We start from the raw sequence: 18,296 nt of genomic DNA, 5'->3' as shown, positions 1-18,296 counted from the left end.
TACTTTGGGTCTTTCTGGAGTTGTCCATCATGACTTACGTGCCAGCCCCGAGCAAGATGAGACCAGACTTTGCACCAGGGCAAAGTCAGCAGCATCTGATAAGAACAGCATGGTTCATTGGTGAATGACAAATTGGCTCAGATCCCAAGCCTCCCATCCCCTTTCAATCTTGGTGGGAGCAGATAGGAACAAGCAGCTAGGACCCTGGAAAGCTTTCCATTCACTTGGGCTCAGAGCAAAGATCACCAAACCCCATCCTGCACTTTCCTGCTCTGAGTGCATTGATCTCTCTAAGCCTTCCTCTCCAACCTCTGTGCCAGGTGTTTACACAGGGGCATGAGTCTGTAGAAACAGGTGTACTATGACCTGGCACATGGTAGGCACACAACATGAATAATTAACATGACTGAAATTCCCCCAAGTGTAATTGAATTAATACATGATTGTGAGTCTGGGGGTGGATGGTGGGGGCAAGGGTGGGGGAGTGTCAGGTATAAGAAATGGGTTTCAGGGTCAGTGCATGGTGCTCTCTTGTGTCTCTGTCTACCTTCCATGTGTGTGAACCTGCTATGTCCATTCAACACCCATGCCTGGCACCTAGAGTGCCAGCTCCATACTGGGTACCAAGCTAAGTCAGAGCAAGCAGTTTTATCCCTTTCAGCCTTTGAAGGAACTGTGTATGTGCATCCCTGGGAGAGGAGGAAAGAGCTTAGGATTTAGATTACAGTAAACTAAAACTTTACCTGTTGAACACAGGTGTCACTGGTGTCCTTGCTGCTTTTGCCCCATAAGAATGGATCCACACGGTAAGCACTGTGGCTGGGAGGCTGTGGGGTAGAAGGAGGAAGAGAGAAGGAAGGAGAGTGGGGAAGTCAGGGGCAATCAGTCAGCCACATCTACTGCATGCCAAAAATGTGCGTGTGTGTGTGTATGTGTGCACGCATGTGTGCAGGTGGTGGTAGGGTTCCATAATGAAAACAAGACCTGATATTTTGTAGAACACCACAGTTTAAGAAACATGCTTACACATCTTTCATCTCACTGGATCTTCAACCTCAGGAGTAAAACAGGCAGGTGCTTTTCCCACTCTACACATGAGGTCCAGGAAGCTAGGGGTCATACTCAAGGTGAGGCCACAGAGGTGCAGCTGGGTTAAAGCCCAGAACCCAGCTCACTGCAGATGTGTCATTGGCTCCCATCAAAAGGAAGAAAAGATCATCCTGGCCTTCCAGAAATAACAAGTGATTCCCACCAATGAAGCACTTCAGAACTCTGTGGTGGGTTGCTGCTGAATGAGTCCGCTGGACAGGTAGATTTCCTGCAGAAAGGCAACACAAAGTTGAGACAGGGAGATTTCCAGGTGGCAGGAGGCATGAGCAAAGGCCTGGATCTGGGACCAGAAGGTCATAAGCAGAAGCCAACAAACAGGTCTGAGGGGGTGAGCAGAGACTGGGCTGAGATAAGTGGTATGTTGAGGGAGGTGGATGGGGAGACTGGCTGAGGCCCACATGGAGGTGGAAGCAGGAAGATCAGGGTTTGCCACTGCAGGCCACTGCAGGGGGTCTCCCTTAGTGCCATGGGGTTTGGCTGAGGTTGGGAGGGCAGGCAGCTGACAGAGTGAGGACAAGAACCCACACCTCCCAACTGGCCCCACGCCACCCAGAAGGAGTGAGCCAGCTCGTGAGCACACAGTAAAGTCAATGTGTACTGAATTTCACATGTACCTGCTGTTGAGTGACTGAATGAAGGAATGATTGTCAGAAGATAGGTTTTTCTCACTGCAGAACCAAATGACCAAAGCTGCTTCTTTTTTTCTCCCTTCCCTTCTTTTTTCCCGCAGGACCAAAGGTAGGAACATTCCACTTTTCCTCCCCACTGCCATGTCCTCCAGACCTTCAGCCTCCTTCCTAAACCTTCAGGGAGTAGCCACCACTTCCCCCAAATGACAACTAGGGAGCAGGCTCAGACATCGGCCCCATGGGGTGGGGCATTGCTGCATTCATCCACCCCCCCGCCGGCTGCAGCCTTCTCCTTGGCGTTCTCTCCTCTGTTTTCCCATCTGTCTCTCTCCTTTCCTCACAACCCCTCCCTGCCCAGCAGCTCATCCTCTCTCCTGCTGCTTCCCCGCCTGTTCTGTTCTTCTCTGCTTTCCTGGCTACCCCCACAGCCTCACTGGATGGCTGGCTTGCTCCCAAGCCCCGGCCACACTGCGGGGCCCCTATTACCAGCCTCTGCCAGGGAAGGGAGGCTGCCAGCCCTCCAGCCCTCCCCGCAATTGGCTCCCAGCAGCAGACCAGCTTCTAGGCCTGAATCTGTGGCCCTACCACAAAAACAGCCATAGAAGGAGAAACAGGCAGAGTGGGAAATGGCTGTTTCCAGGTATCACTGAGTCTGGATGAGGCAGGGGCTACTCTAACACAGTCACAGGAAAGCCCTCAGTCCTGGAGCCTGCCTCTTCCCTATTTGCACCAAGCCCTAATCAGGCCCTAGGATGCAGAAGCAGACTGGGAAGTTATCCAACACCTAGAGTAGGGGCATATCCACCCCTGCTCCGCAGGACCCCAGGTCCCCGGTGCCCTAGCACAGAAGCAAGGTGGTGTCTCTCTCCTCTTGCCTGGGCCTGTAGCAAGAGGCAAAGAAACTCCTCTGGCCTTGGGGTCTCAGGAGTGTTTCCATCCAAGACAGAAGGTTAAACCACACTTTTTCTAGGCTGCTTCCAGCTGAGGCAGTAAAGCCTTGACTTTACTTTCTATTCTGGCTGATTTCTTGGGTCTGGCACCTGCTTAGAGATGGGCATGAGTTCACACACACACCCATTCTCATGCACACACAACCGTGCATCCCATGTATGTGTCTGTGTACAAAGCAGGCTGATATGTGCATCCACCCATGTGCACATACACAGACCTAGCTATGTGTATGTAAATGCAGCACACACCCTATACAAACAAACATGCACACGCATGCACACATGCGCACATACTACCTATATAGAGAACACACAGACCCTCACTTTGCCACCTCCCATCCTTGGTCTCCTCCCACCCTCCAGCTTTCCTCCTCCTACTCCTTAGCTCTTACATCTCCTCGACTCAGCTTCCTGTCTCTACCTGCCCCTGGCCCTCAGTGAGCTCCTCTGTAGCCTCCCCCAACCTCACTCTTGCTCCTAAGTACAGTGAGCCTGCAGTTCTTAGCACGGCAAAGCTTCAAGTCACTGTGCAAGGGTTCACGGGTGAGGGAAGGGAGAAGATAAAATAATTCTGCTTCTTAGCTACAGATAAAATAAACTGAAGTCCAAAGAGTGGGAGTCATATCTCGGCTCAAGTAATAGAAACCAGTAAATCTAGGTTCCTCCCCTTTGTCTGCTCAGTGCTCTGGTTTCATCAAGGCAAAAGGCACAGGGCTAGGAGCAGTCATTTGCTATCCCTGCCACCAAGCCCTCCACCACAACCCCTTGCTAGTGCCCAGGAATCCTGAGTCCCCCAGGGAGGTGGGGTGAGGGGTAGTTGATCTTGGGTAAGACTGACACTAACCTCTGACTCTGACATTGCTCATTTGGCTTTCCACAGGGGCACTGCCATGGTGGAGGGCATGGCCATCCTCCAGGACCCGGTGGGGTCCCCCATGGCCATGGCCCAGGGCACTGTCCTGGAGGGAACCACCCCCCAGGGCCATGCGGGGTTCCCCCTGGTCATGGCCCAGTGCATGGCCCTGGAGGCAGCCACCCCCCAGGACCCTGTGGGCCCCCACCTGGTCACCATCACTGAGGAAGCAGAAGAAAACAGGACACAAGATGGGGAGCCTGAGTGCTGACCTGGCATGGGGTCAAACCAGAATCCTCTACTCCTAATAAACAGCCTCCTGGAGGCCATGTTCTGTTCTTAAAAGAGCCTGTCTTCTTTCACATCCAAACTGGCATTCAGGGGCCTAGTTGTCTCTTAGTTCCTTAGTTGTGAAAATAGCACACCCAGACTAACATTCTCAGAAGCTTGGCTCAGTGGTTCCCACAGCATATGGCTTTTTTTCTCCTTTCCTTTCACTTCTGCCCCCTCCCATCAAGGGGCCTCAAGTGTGCCCTCATCACCTCTACCCTCTCCTGTATACCTAGATCTGAAAGACCTTCCAAGGTTCCAGCTTGCATGCCTCATTCTACAGACGAGAAGCCTTCAATGGCTCCCTGCTGTCCCGGTGGATTTCTCACCATTCCCTGAAAATATGTTAAACTTTCCAACCTCACTAACATTTTTTCACAGTTCCCTGCCCCCCACTCCAGGTTAGAAATGCCTTCCCTCTCTCCTACCTCCACATTTTCAAAGCCGACCCTTCCCTCGAGGCCAGCTGAAGCTCTACTATCTGTGTAGCCTATTAAGAAGAGAGAGGTCCTCCCTCTTTGCACACTCCCCCTTCTCTGCAGCAAGCTGCAGCAAACTGCAGAGAAAAGATGTATCAACTATCTCGTGGACCTGACCACACTCTGCCAGGTCCGCACCAATTTATGGGCTGGCCCTTTATCTCTCCAACCAAACTGTAAGCTACTTAGAGCAGACTACACTACTAGATTCTCCCTCCCCATCCCCTATGACCTGGGCTGCATAGACTGGCATTGTCACACATTTTAGGGGTACCCCCCAACCCCTAGGCTTCTCACACTCACGATATCTATTCTAGTTCTGCGACAGCCCTCCAGCCAGGCCCATCCTTTGTCCATCACACAAATATGCTCTACCCTCCCCTCTCTCACAGCTATTCCCTGATGGGGGAGCCAGCAAGTACCCTGGAGTGAGTGGCTACTGGGTACCTTCCAGGCTGAGGTGGCAAGTAGGGGTGACTATAAGAAAAGGAGCTGGGGATCTTCTGAGTGTCTCTTTTCTCCCTCCCTCCTTCCACCATACTCTACACTTGAATAACAGAGTCTGGGCTTCAAGTCTGAGGGGCGTAGACCCAGACCGAGGTCCAGGTCCAGGTGGACGGGAAGAAAGACCCAATTTGAGCAGATGCCTAGCCTCACTGGGGAAGATGGCGCTGAGCGGAGCCGAGAGAAAAGTGGGACTAAGGTCGCCCGACCTGTCGACCCCTCGGCGTCCGGCGCTGTGAAGCGCGGGCGCGGAGCGGCGCCTCTTTCCGGCCGAAAGCCCCTGCGTTTCCAGTTGTGAGCATCTCTGCATGGTTCGCGTTTCCTCACGGGAAGAGCGAGACCCCCAGGAAGGGCCAGATGGCCGGACCCCTAGGAGAAGCTCTCAGACCTGGCCAGGGTAGACAGGCCCACGCCTCCAGCCCCGCGGTCTTAACCACAGAGAGCCTGCGCCCAGCGAGTCGGCGCCGCTGTAGGCCTCGGTCCCTGCCCCGCCGCGCTCATTGGCTGGACTCCTCCTCGGCCCGCCCAGCAACGGGCCCCGGAGCTGACGCATGCGCACGAGCCTGCAGCTGCCACAGCTGCCTCCGCTTCAGCACCAGCGCCCGGACAGCGGCGCCGCCCACGGGCATGGACGACGGTAGCAGCAGCAGCCGCGGCAGCGGTCCGGCAGCCGGCCGGGATCCGGAAGGGGAGCAGCGGCCCGAGGGGGAGCCCTTGGCCCCAGATGGCTGTTCCCCAGACAGGTAGGGGGGACCGCTCCGCAGACCCAGCTCGAAGACCTACCCAGCACCCCCACCCCAGATAGCCCCAGCAGCCGCCATGTGTCGCCCCATTTATTCCCCAGCCTTTCCCGGCCCCTTCCCCGCGTCACCACGCTCCCGGCCCTCTTCGCCACGCCCTTATCCCGCTGGGTCGATTTTATCCCTCCCTGACACCCCCTAGTGTCAGCCCCCATCGCTCTCACCGCCTGGTGCGCCAGCCCCACCCACCCACCTTTCCTCTAAGGCCCCGGTTCCTCTGCTCCTCCGGCATCCCGAGTCCCTCTCTTTAGGCCCTGCCCCTGCGTCTTTTTAGGATGCCCCAAGCCCGCAGCAACCTCAGCCCGGGTTCCAGCATGTCGGTGTGCACGAGAGTGCGCATGTATCGTGGATGGGAGGCTCGCCAAGATGGGTGTCTTGGGGAGGGCAGACATTCGGCAGCTAAAGCAGGCAGGAACTGTCTTTGTCCCTCATTGTCAGTCGTTTGCCTGCCCTGCAAGGCCCCCGGCTGTGCACGTGTGGGTCCCAGTCCCTGCGTGTGGCAGCCACTGGCTCTCACTGGAGCAGCTAAGGTGGGCAGGATCTGAGGCTCAGGCCCCGGTCTGTACCGCCCTCAAAGAGCCCCAGGCTGGTAGGACAAGAGAAACACTTTCCTGCTGAGGACCCAGATCTCACTGCGTCTCCTCTCCCTTCCTCCACCATATGTGTGAGGGAACAGTCCAGCCAGGTGGCAATATGGCGCAATTTCTGTGCCGTGTCTGGCTCTGCCACCCACAGAATCCGTTCTCTGACATGACACTGCCTCTCTCCTGCCTGGACTGAAATAAACGTTCTTTGGGGGCAAAAAGCAGGGGTGGATACATTGTCTCCAGATGCTCCAGTTAAAATGTACATTCTGTACCTCAGCAGGAAGAGAAAGCTCCACAAGTAGAGAGAAATGTTTCTTCCCTCTATTGTTAACACATCAGCCTGGATAGATTTAGCCAGGTTCACTCTGAAAGAAACACAGCCTTCTTCAAGAGGGTGACACAGGATGGGTGTGCTCCCTGGACGAGGGGTCTACCTGGAACTATGGCCTGACCAAAAAGCAGCAATGGAGCAGTGACAGGGCAGGGCAGGGGTCTGGGACCAGGTGCATCCCTAGAAGGGGCTGGAGAGTCATTTGCTGTCTTGGGTATATTGCCAACAGTCAGCCCTGTCTGGTCTGCTCATCTCCCCTGGGCACAGGAACCCTTTGCTGTCCTCCAGCAACTCTCTGGGACCTCTGGCCCCTCTCTGCACTTCTCCAGAGACCATGGACACTAATTAGGCATAGAGACTCAGCTCAATTCAATTCAAGAAACACAAATATGCTCCTGCTGAGCTAAGTAGCATCCTAGGGATAGATACACAGTGAATAAAACAGCACACACACACGAGTCCTTTACAAATCACTAACTAAAGAGAAATTTGAAATAGTTCATGCTTTCTTTTTAAAATTACCTTTTATTTTCCTAGTGGTATGAGCTGCTCCCCCGTCTGTCTTGGCTACTCTGTGGTATCACATGGATGTCCTCATGGCTGTGTGGCTGTGGGCTTGCAGGCATGGTTAATGTACACATACATTTGCCCCTTATGGGGCTCCCATGCTGGGGCTCTGTGTCTGGGGCCCTGTCAGCTAGGCCCTGATTGCTGGGCTGTTGGCCTCTCGAGTGAGGCATACGTCACCACTTTCCATCCCTCTGCTTGCCTACCCCAGTCACTTGGCTTACAGGCCAGTGGGCCTAGGCAAGCAGCCCAGAAAGTTACTCATCTCAGGGCCATGGAATTGAGAGAGTGAGAATAAAAGCTCCCTAGGAAAGTGAGGCCTGGGGGCTTAACTCCTATTTTTACTGGGGCTCCTGAGAGCAGAGAGCAGCAGGGACTGCCAGGAGAAAGATTTTCTCTGAGAAGAATGGAGTTTCACTCTTCTCTTTGGAAGGATTGAGTCACAGGCCCAGCTCTATAGCAGTCAAAATGTGGAGGGTTTCAAATTCTGAGAGAGGGTGAGATTGGGGGCAGCTGGTCCTAGGTCCCTGGAGAGGAATAGAAGAGGTTGAAGGGAAGGAGCTGGGGCCAGGAAGACCCTACTGGAAGCAAACCAATGCTGGAGGCTATGACCCCCCTTGAAGAGGAGCCAGCTAAGGAAGATGGTGAGCTTATGAGGTTTGGCAGACTGGTTAAGGGAAAGTACTCCCATTCTCCTGCAGCACCCTCTTCCACCCCCTAGGTGCTGGTTTTCCCTAATGCAAAAGAAACTGACACTCCAAGTAGAGGCCTGGCTCTGAGGTCAAGCCCCATGCTCAGTGCTCTAAGGCCATGGGCAACTGAAACAGGCTCCTCACCTCCTTTCTGGCTGCCCTACTCTCCTATCCCCTGGAAGGCAGATGTTACTCTATAGAGGGAGACCAAGGCTGATGGGCCATCTTCATGCCATGGCTTCAGGACCCAGCCCAGACTAAGCACATGGCAGGGGCTCAGAAAAGACCTGCAGAATTAAAAATCTTAAAGAAGTAGACATCCACACTTATACACATAACCCAGGCCACTTATCCAGCTTCACTCTCTCCCACAGGGATTGGCCTACAGGGTCTTTTATCCGCTGGAACACTGTCATTAACTATATGCAGTCATCTGAGGTCTTGCTTTAGAATAACTTTGGTCAAATTCCTATTTTTCCAAATGTTGGGTTAGTAAAAAAATAAGTATCAGTGATTTAAATTAGGAGATCAAATTTTGATGCAGCTTTTGGACAACAAAAAGGAAAATATTTATAATTATATATGTAGTGAGATTCTCAAGATGTGAGAAGTTCTAAAATGGAGATATATTATCTGAGGTGCCAAAAGAGGACAAATTGTAAATACAATTATACTTCCTAAAGTGCATGCTTCCTGTAGCACTGAGCATGGGAAGGAGCAGAAAAGCAAATGTGTCTTCCACATGCCAGGCTCCATGCCAGGCACCTCACATATGTTATATCACTTAATTCCCATTCCAAACTTAAGAGGTGGGCTTATCATCATATCCTCAACAGACAAGGATGCCAATGTTCTAAGAATTGTGTGTCTTTCCCAAGGCCCCAGAGCTAAAGGGTGATGACTCCAGGAGCTCACCTCCACTGTTCTTCCCTTTTTACCCTCAACATAAGGGTCATTCTCTCCCAGACTACTGGGCCAGCCAGCAAAGGAAGAGCTTGCCTATTTTTTCCATTTCCCCTACTTGGTCTCTGGACAGAATTCGGCCACCGTGGACAATGTCCACCTGGCACTGAGGACAGGACTCTGGCCCACAGCCCCTTCAGCAGTGCAGCAGGAAGACTGAAAGCTGGGGTTGGCTCAGCATACACCTGGCTCTCCCATAGGAGCCATGCAAGCTCTAGCAGGCTGGGAGAGCCAGGAAGGATGGGGGGAAGAAGACAGGGCTCTGCCCAGCCTTGATCCCCTCTAGGAACCCCCATGGCTCTCAGGTACTCTGTTCTGTGGCCATCTTTTCCTGTCCTAGGTCTGACAAACCTGCTACCAGGGTGGGATTCCACCTCCCCTCATACCCAAGGAGTGGGGCTGGATCCATGCACAGAGTGTTGCCCCGATGAGTAATTTTGGGAGAAGAATCTACTGCTGACTCCTTCCTGGCAAGCTCCTTGGGGGTCCCAACTCCCTCTCCCATCTGTGCACAGTATTGGAAAGCAAACCTGCTCTGTGCATGGCCCATGACAGGGTTGGTGAAAGGGTGGCAGCTGCTTCTGCAAAACTTTCCCTGACCATCCCCACTCGTCAAAGCTGAGCCCTCTCTGAGCTCCCTAAGCTCTCTGTGACTTCCTCTTTCACAGTACTCAACATGTTGGACTGTCTGCATCTCCCAACAACAGTGGGTGCCTAGAGGGCATGGACTGGGTCTTATTCATCCTAGCACCACTATTAGCAACTGGTCTAGCACTCAGTATTCATTCAACAAACACTCCCTGGGTACCTCCTCGGTATACGGCACTGTTCAAGGCACTGGAGATAGGGACATGAACAAATACACCAGCCCCTGCTCTCCCAGCACTCACATTCTAGGAGAGACAGTCAATAAACACGACAACTATATAATCTAATATCTGGTTGCAGCAAATGCTATGGAAAAATATAAAGCAGGGTAACGGGATAGAGAGCTGGTGGGTGACTATTTTGGAGAGAATAGTCAAGGAAGCTTTCTCTGACCAGAATAAAAGAAAGGGCCACACAGTTATCTGGGGGAGGAGCAACCCAGGCAGAGGGAAGAGAAAAGACAAAGGTTCCAAGATGGGAATGGGAATGCAGCAGGTGCTCAATAAATGTCTATCAAGAGAAAGAACAGGTGACTGCAGCAGAAGGAACACAGGACTACAAGTCAGAAGAACTGGGTTCAAGGTCCAGCTCTTCAACTCTCACTAAACCTGTTTTCAGATCTATAAAATGAGGAAAATACTTCCCTTGTAGGATTTCTGTAAGGAGTAAATAAGATCATATCTGTAAAAGCACATTTGGTGTCTAGCCCAGTGCCTGACAGGTAGCAGGCTGCCAATAATGTTTTTTGTGTATGAGGACAGATGCATGAATGAGAGAATGGACCCTAAGAGGTAGGTTGGGAATGCAGACTTTGAGCCCCCACCCAGCTCACCTCTCCCCCAGAACTAGTAAGAAAACAACCCTGAGGCCCGGTCTCCTTGTCCTGCCTCAGTGAGCAATGCTTGGAGCATGGGATGGGCCCCCACCACTCCCCACCCCAAGCTTCTATGCCTCCTCTCTTCCCAGGTCCCAGACCAAGGCTGTGGCCCCTGAGGCAAGTCCAGAGAGAAGCTGCTCCCTCCACAGCTGCCGCTTTGAGGACCCTTTCAGTTCTTCGGGACCCCCACCAACAACTTCCACTCTCCAGCCTGTGGGTCTGTCCAGCCCCTTGGCTCCTGTGCACTTCACCTATCCCCGGGCACCACAGGAATACCAGGGGGGCAGTTCCCTGCTAGGACTTGGGGACCGGGCAGCTCTGTGTTCCCATGGCTCCAGCCTCAGCCCATCCCCAGCCCCCTCACAGCGTGATGGGGCCTGGAAGCCACCCTCTGTGCAGCACCATGTGGTCAGCGTCAGGTAAGGAGGGGTCCAGCCATCTGCTGGCTGCCACTGGAGGGTGGGGCAGACCCCTGGGGCTCTGGATTCTTTTCTTAGGAGGCAGCCTGGATGGAGGAGGAAGTAAGGGTTGGAACTTGGGAGTGGGAAAGCCCTTTAAGAGTTAATAACATCTTCCCTATCCCCCCACCCACTCCCACCCCACTCTCCACACATACACACCCACCCCAAAAGAGGACTTTGGTAAGCAAGTGTCTTTTCTTCTCTTCCACAGGCAGGAACAAGCCTTCCAAATGCCAAAGAGGTAGGCCTGGGCCTTTCCTGGACCACTAGGGTTGATCAGGCTGGTTCCCACTTTAACTCCACTCCATGTGTCTCTGCTCTACCACTCCTTCTTGGTGGACCTTAAGCTCACTTTCTCTTTCCCAGCTATTCCCAGCTGATTGCTGAGAGACCAGTGGCTGTGCTACTGCTGTGTCTGGCTGTCGTCCTCCTCTGCACCCTGGCTGGACTGTTGGGGGGCCAGCTGCCCGACTTCTCCGAGCCTTTGCTGGTGAGGGGCCAAGGGGAGGGAGTGAGGCCCCCAGATCCGGCCAACTCAGCTAAGTCTGGGGCAGAAAATAGGAGTGGCCCAGCTGGGAACAGGGTAGCAATGGTGGGCCCTTGACCTCCAGAGAGAGTTGGGGAGATGGTATAGAGGTCATACTCATGTCCACAATCAAGGCAGGCGGGCTGACCCTTCCTGTTCCAGGGAACCAAAGGGGCAGAGCTGAAAAGGGCCCAGATGGAGACTCCACCCCCACACCACCCCCTGCTCTTCTCTGACCTCCTCCCTGCAGGGCTTTGAGCCTCGGGACACGGACATTGGGCGCAAGCTAGTGGTCTGGAGAGTACTGCAGGCCCTCACAGGCCCCAGGAAGCTGCTTTTCCTTTCCCCAGACCCCAGGGAGCTGAACAGGTAACAGGTTCCCATCTTTCCAAGGTGGGTGGGAAAGGAAGGAAGAACAAGGTCTCCAGTGTGGGGACATTGGGCCACCTCCCCAAAGGCAGGTAAGAGGGGCTTGCTGAGGCTCCCTGTCCTCCCTGGGGAGTGATCTCTGGCCTTCTCTGAGCCCTCCAACCCTAACAGTGCCTGGCACAGATATTCTGTCTACCTCAGCTCGACCTCCCACACCGCTCTGAGCCCTGCACCCTGGGGCAGCGCCCAGGAGGGCGTTGTTCAGCCTCGGAGGATGGTGGAGTTCCTGGAGAACAGAGGGCAGGAGAGCTTCTTCTGTGGCCCCCCCGGTAAGCTGCAGCCTGGCCTGTTCCTGGCTTTAATGGTGGTCCCCATCCCACCTGGTAGGACAGGCAGGCCCAGAACAAATTTGAGCAAACAGAAATGGAAGTCAGCCAGCTGGCCATGTGTAAGCCAAGGAAGCAGAGTGACAGCTGGGAGGACGAGGCAAGTCTCGGGGGCCAGCCAGCAGGGTCAAGCTGGGTGGGAGTGGGCTACAGGTGCAGGATCAGGCAGCCAGGCACAGGTTTCAGGCTCCTGAGAATCTGAACCTCATATGGCCCTGGGTAAGCATCTTCCCTTTGGTGGGCCCATCTTTCCCTCTGGGGCCAAAGTACTGAGCTCCGGGGGGTATGTTGCAGAGAAGAGCTATGCACAGCTGGTGTTCATGTCCACTTCAGAGGGCAGCCTGTGGAACGTGCACGCCATCCATTCCATGTGTCGCATGGAACAGGACCAGGTGAGGTGGCTGGGGGAGGTGCCAGGGGGTCGGGGGAAGCTAGACATAAGGGACCTGATCCCAAGGAATTACAGCTGAGCCAGGACTACCATGGTAGACCGGGGAAGAGCATTTCCTGCTAAGAAAATTATTCCAACCCTCCTGAGAGGCTCCAGGTTGGGGTGGGAAAAGAAGAGTTGGCTATTTTCAGAAGAGCCAAGATACAGGTACTGGAAAAGAGCCCTTGCAGAGCCTGGAGATTTTCAGAAAGTCCTGAAAAGGGGCCTAACAAGTTGTCGAGGAAGCCCTGGTCCAGGAAGCTAAGACTGTAGGGTTCAAGGTCTCAGCACCCATCAAACCAAGCGGTGCCAATACAGTCATGCTAACTGGAAAACCATATAGAATAACAACTGAAGAAAAGTTTGCTGCTAAAAACAGTGTGAAAACCACTCACTAGTCCAAGACCCCCTTTCATATGAGGATATCCAAAGTACCAAAAGACACTGGAGAAGTATTCTGGAGTCAGATGTCTGAATTCAGGGCCAGCTCTAAAGTTCCCTTGCTTTGTGACCTCAGGCATGTTTCTTAACCTCTCAGTGCTTCAGTCTTTGTATATGTTAAGTGAGGATAATAACGGTACTTTCCTCATAGGGATGTTGTGACAATTAAACAAGATAGAATTTGGAAAAATATAGTATAATGACTGGCAATGGTAATCTCTCAACAAATGTTACCATTGTTGTCACCACGATCTCAGGCCTGTGGCCACATAGCCAGTTAGTGGCAGAGCAGGGCCTCTGACTCCCAGGCCAGTGCTCTCTGTACTTCACCAACTGTTAGGATGTCAACAGCAAGGTGGGAGAGAAAAGGACGCATGAGGTCTGAAAAAGAAACATCCCTGGCCCTAAGCAGGTTTAAGCAGCCCAGTAGGGGGCTGGGGTTTGGCAGTGACCCTGATCCTGGAATATTTTGGCCTCTACTTTTCCCATCACTTGCTTCCAGCTCCGTGGACCCTTGGTCCTGTTCCACCTGGCTGCCACCTCCACTCCCACTCCAGGCTTAGGCAGCACAGAGTTGGGTGTGTGACCTACAGGGGCCCTTAGGGCAGGGCCTCTCAGGCTGAGGCCTGGGGCAGCAACCATTAGACTCCTCTTTGATGGAGTCAAGATGTAACTGCTGGCCCCTGGGCCAGGAGGCAAAGGCAGCTCCAAGACAAGCCAGTTCTGCTGGGCTGTGCAGATTACTCTCTGTCTCTGCCCAACAGCCTGACAGGAGATGAGAGGGCCTTAAACAGGGCTGGGGAAACCTCGATCCCTGGACTGCCTGTGAACTCTCTCCTGCCCGCTATGTTTGTGCCCTACAGATCCGCTCCCATACCCATTTTGGGGCCCTGTGCCAGCGTACAGCAGCCAACGAGTGCTGCCCCAGCTGGTCCATGGGCAATTATGTGGCTGTGCTCTCCAACCGCTCCTCCTGCCTGGACACTACCCAAGCTGATGCAGCCCGCATACTGACCCTGCTTCGGGCTTGTGCCCCCTACTACCACCGTGGTGCCCTGGTGCCCTCTTGTCTGGGACCCAGGCAGGACAAGCCCCCACACTGTGCCCAGATTCCCACCAAATGCTCCTGGAGTAGTGCCATCTACCAACTCCTGCACTTTTTGCTGGACAAGGACTTTCTGAGTCCCCAGACTGCTGACTACCAGGTGCCCTCCCTCAAGTACAGCCTTCTCTTCCTGCCCACCCCAAAGGGTGCCTCTATGATGGACATCTACCTGGACCGCTTAGCCGTCCCTTGGGGGCTCTCGAACAACTATACATCCGTCGCCGGCATGGACCTGGGCCTCAAGCAGGAGCTGCTGAGACACTACCTGGCCCAGGATACGGTGTACCCCTTGTTGGCCCTGGCTGCCATCTTCCTGAGCATCGCCCTCTACCTGCGCTCACTCTTCCTGGCGCTCATGGTCTTGCTGGGGGTGCTGGGCTCCCTGCTGGTTGCCTTCTTTCTTTACCGCGTGGCCTTCCGCGTGGCCTACTTCCCCTTCGTCAATCTGGCGGCCCTCATCCTGCTCAGCAGCGTCAGTACCAACCACACGCTCATCTTCTTCGACCTATGGCGCCTCAGCAAGAGCCAGCTGCCCTCTGGGGGACTGGCGCAGCGCGTGGCTCGCACCATGCACCACTTCGGCTACCTGCTGCTAGTCTCCGGCCTCACCACGGGCGTGGCCTTCTACGCCAGCTACCTGAGCCGCCTGCCAGCCGTGCGCTGCTTCGCGCTGTACATGGGTACGGCTGTGCTGGTGCACATGGCGCTGACGCTGGCCTGGCTGCCCGCGTCCGCGGTGCTCCACGAGCGCTTCCTGGCGCGCGGCTGTGCGCCCCCGGCGCAGGGCCCATGGGGCTGCAGCGCGCCCCGGCGGCTGGCGCTGGCGCTGCACCGGCGGCTCCGCGGCCTGCGGAGGGCCGCCGCCGGCGCTTCTCGTCTGCTCTTCCAGCGCCTGCTGCCCTGTGGCGTCATCAAGTTCCGCTACATCTGGATCTGCTGGTTCGCAGCGCTGGCAGCTGGAGGCGCCTACATCGCCGGCGTCAGCCCCCGCCTGGGGCTGCCCGAGCTGCCGCCGTCTGGCGGCCAGGTCTTCCGGCCTAGCCACCCCTTCGAGCGCTTCGACGCAGAGTACCGCCAGCAGTTCCTGTTCGAGCGGCTGCCTCAGGGGGAGGGCGGCCACATGCCTGTGGTTTTGGTGTGGGGAATCCTGCCTGTGGATACTAGCGACCCCTTGGATCCTCGCAGCAACAGCTCACTGGTGAGCGACCCTGGCTTCTCGGCCAGCAGCTCCGAGGCCCAGCGCTGGCTGCTGGCACTCTGCCATAGAGCCCGGAATCAGAGCTTCTTCGGCACCCAGCCAGAGGGCTGGTCCACCCTGTGCTTTGTGGAGGCCCTCCAGCGCTGGATGGAGAGCCCCAACTGCGCCCGCCTGGGTCCTGACCTCTGCTGTGGCCGCTCAGGCTTCCCTTGGGCCCCCCAGCTTTTCCTGCACTGCCTCAAGATGATGGCTCTGGAGCAAGGCCTCCATGGCACCCGTGACCTGGGGCCCCGCTTTGATGCCCACGGCAGCCTGGTTGCCCTGGTCCTGCAGTTCCAGACCAACTTCCAGTACAGTCCAGACTACGGGCAGACCCACCAATTCTACACTGAGGTCAGCCACTGGCTGGCAGTGGAGCTGGGCATGGCACCTCCAGGCCTCCGCCACGGTTGGTTCACAAGCCGTCTGGAGCTGTACAGCCTGCAGCACAGCCTGAGCACTGAGCCTGCTGTGGTGCTGGGTCTAGCCTTGGCACTGGCCTTTGCCACACTACTGCTGGGCACCTGGAATGTTCCACTCAGCCTGTTCTCTGTGGCAGCAGTGGCAGGCACTGTCCTGCTCACTGCAGGACTCCTGGTTCTCCTCGAGTGGCAGCTCAATACTGCTGAGACCCTCTTTCTCTCTGCCTCTGTGGGCCTTTCAGTAGACTTCACTATCAACTACTGCATCTCCTATCACCTGTGCCCACATCCTGACCGCCTGAGCCGCGTGGCCTTCTCACTGCGCCAGACCAGCTGTGCCACGGCAGTGGGGGCTGCATCCCTGTTTGCAGCTGGTGTGCTCATGCTGCCTGCCACAGTTCTGCTCTATCGCAAGCTGGGCATCGTCCTCATGATGGTCAAGTGCGTCAGCTGTGGCTTTGCCAGCTTCTTCTTCCAATCTCTATGCTGTTTCTTTGGGCCAGAGAAGAACTGTGGACAGATCCTCTGGCCCTGTGCCCACCTGCCATGGGACACCGGAACTGGGGAGCCCGGTAGGGAGAAGGCAGGCCATCCGCGACCAGGGCCAGGAGGAGGGGCACCTGGGTCCTGCTCAGAGCACTATGAGCTACAGCCCTTGGCACGGCGCCGAAGCCCCAGCTTTGACACCAGCACAGCCACCAGCAAGCTGTCCCACCGGCCCTCAGTACTCTCTGAAGATCTGCAGCTGCATGATGGCCCCTGCTGCTCCCGACCCCCACCAGCCCCTGCTTCCCCAAGGGAGCTGCTCCTAGACCACCAAGCAGTTTTCAGCCAGTGCCCAGCCCTGCAAACCTCCTCCCCCTATAAGCAGGCTGACCCCAGCCCCAAAACCCAGGCCAGGCAGGACTCCCAAGGGCAGAAGGTTGAGCCCCCGCAGGCCTCACCAGAAGCCCCAGCCCACTCCCCTAAGTCCAAGGCTGCAGAGCCTCCAAATGGCCTCTGCTCCTCAGCCAGCACCTTGGAGGGCCTCAGTGTCTCTGATGAGACCTGCCTAAGCACCTCTGAGCCCAGTGCCCATGTACCAGATTCCGTGGGTGCCTCCCCAGAGGACCTGGATGACACTGGCCAGCCACTACCTGAACGGGGCCAGCTGAATGAGAAGCGGGACACCCTATGGCTGGCACTGAGGGAGACAGTGTATGACCCATCACTGCCTGCCTCCCACCAGAGCAGCTTGTCTTGGAAGGGCCGCGGAGGGCTGGGGGACGGCAGCCCTGTGGTGCTGCCCAACAGCCAGCCAGATCTGCCAGACGTTTGGCTGCGCAGGCCCAGCACCCACACCTCAGGCTACAGCAGCTGAAGGCGGCCTGGTGAGGCCGGACTGGGGCACAGAGCCCTGTGGGGGATGAGTGGAGACTGAAGGCATTTCTCCAAATCGAGATGGAGAGTTCTCACCCTCCAACTGTGGATTTTAAACCATGCTAGATGTTCCAGCCTTGCTCCGGCTGCTGCTTACTCCTCACATCTGGAGGATTCCATGGGGAGGGTTTTGGGAGGGGAACACCAGGCTCTCCCTGTATCCTGCTGAGGGCTCGTCTGCTGCCCAGCACCAACAAGGACCCATCCTCTGGAAAGGAAGAAGGCCAGATGTAACCTTAGGGGAGACTGACCTGGCCCCCATCCCAAGTGGCAAGAAGTTCAGTAAGACTAAGGGACCCCATCCTTGGGACCCTGGTGGGGCACCTCACTGACTAGAAGAGCCCACAGGCACCTCCGCAGCCTCCTGAGTCCCACCCCTTTCATGGGCTCTTCATCAGGACACTTCCCTCTCTTTGAGAAGTGTCTCTAGGCCAGAATTTGGCTGGGGCCTCTGTCCCGAACTGCCCTGCTCTCCTCACACTCACCAGTCTGTCCAGAAATTCTCCAATACCAGGCAGAGATGGCTTCTGTGAGTGAAGCAGAAGGAGGATGGCCAGCCTTGGAGCCTCCCTAATTTCAAGACAGTCCCTCGCTGGAAGTAGGCTCTGGTGCTTTTCCCTTAATAAACAACCATAATCCTTTACACCCCTGCACCTTTTAAGTCTCCTTGGAATCTCACCACATCACTACAGAGTAGCCTGCTGCTGGTCAGGTTCCTTCACCCCCAATTTACAGGTGAAGACGTTAAGACTAAGTAAGGTTAATTGATTTACCCCAAGTCACATAGCTAGTAAATGGCAGAGCAGTTTCCTGACTCATTGTACCACTACAACTCTTAGTCTCCTGGCACCTGCCTCAGGGACATTGGCCTTTGGCTGTCTTGATCCTTCACCTCTAGCACCTTCCTCCAACCTGCCTTCTCTGGTCTCTGTAAGTAAACCCCTCTTCCCCCTTTGGGCCTCCGTCTCCAGAGAGAGTTGTACTCAGAACAAACCCCCAAGTTCCTCCCCATCTCCTCTGTGCTTCCCTCTGGAATCTGGCAGAGGTGCCTACCAGCCACGGGGCATCCTGGCTGATCTGATTCTCAGACTTCAGGAACATGCCTCTTCTATGGCTGCAGTATATGGAGAAGCCCCTCCAGGAGAGGTATTGAGGGGCAGAAGAGGTTGAACAGAATCCA

The 18,296-nt window shown here is 55.3% G+C and overlaps 1 protein-coding gene across 1 annotated transcript; it reads left to right on the top strand.

The window, feature by feature from the left end:
* The first annotated feature begins 5,482 nt into the window (after positions 1-5,482).
* DISP2 (dispatched RND transporter family member 2) lies at positions 5,483-17,743 on the top strand. The gene is made up of 8 exons (XM_063091113.1): positions 5,483-5,598; positions 10,410-10,739; positions 10,993-11,022; positions 11,148-11,271; positions 11,558-11,676; positions 11,878-12,005; positions 12,357-12,454; positions 13,797-17,743. The coding sequence occupies exons 1-8, from the start codon at positions 5,483-5,485 to the stop codon at positions 17,055-17,057; spliced, it is 4,206 nt and encodes a 1,401-aa protein (XP_062947183.1). The 3' UTR covers positions 17,058-17,743.
* The last annotated feature ends 553 nt before the right edge of the window (positions 17,744-18,296 follow it).

Source organism: Cynocephalus volans, chromosome 3 (assembly GCF_027409185.1).
Source record: "Cynocephalus volans isolate mCynVol1 chromosome 3, mCynVol1.pri, whole genome shotgun sequence".
In the NCBI taxonomy this organism is placed as follows: Eukaryota; Metazoa; Chordata; class Mammalia; order Dermoptera; family Cynocephalidae; genus Cynocephalus; species Cynocephalus volans.
The sequence above is the reverse complement of the archived record's forward strand: the minus strand, read 5'-3'. Positions and strand labels throughout refer to the sequence as shown.

What these genes read in the sequence shown, in the direction of transcription:
- DISP2 (XM_063091113.1), top strand. Translation starts at nt 5,483, where the DNA reads ATGGACGACGGTAGCAGCAGCAGCCGCGGCAGCGGTCCGGCAGCCGGC. An exon ending in CACCATGTGGTCAGCGTCAG is followed by an intron (nt 10,740 to 10,992) that starts GTAAGGAGGGGT and finishes TCTCTTCCACAG; the next exon opens with GCAGGAACAAGCCTTCCAAA. An exon ending in ACTTCTCCGAGCCTTTGCTG is followed by an intron (nt 11,272 to 11,557) that starts GTGAGGGGCCAA and finishes TCCTCCCTGCAG; the next exon opens with GGCTTTGAGCCTCGGGACAC.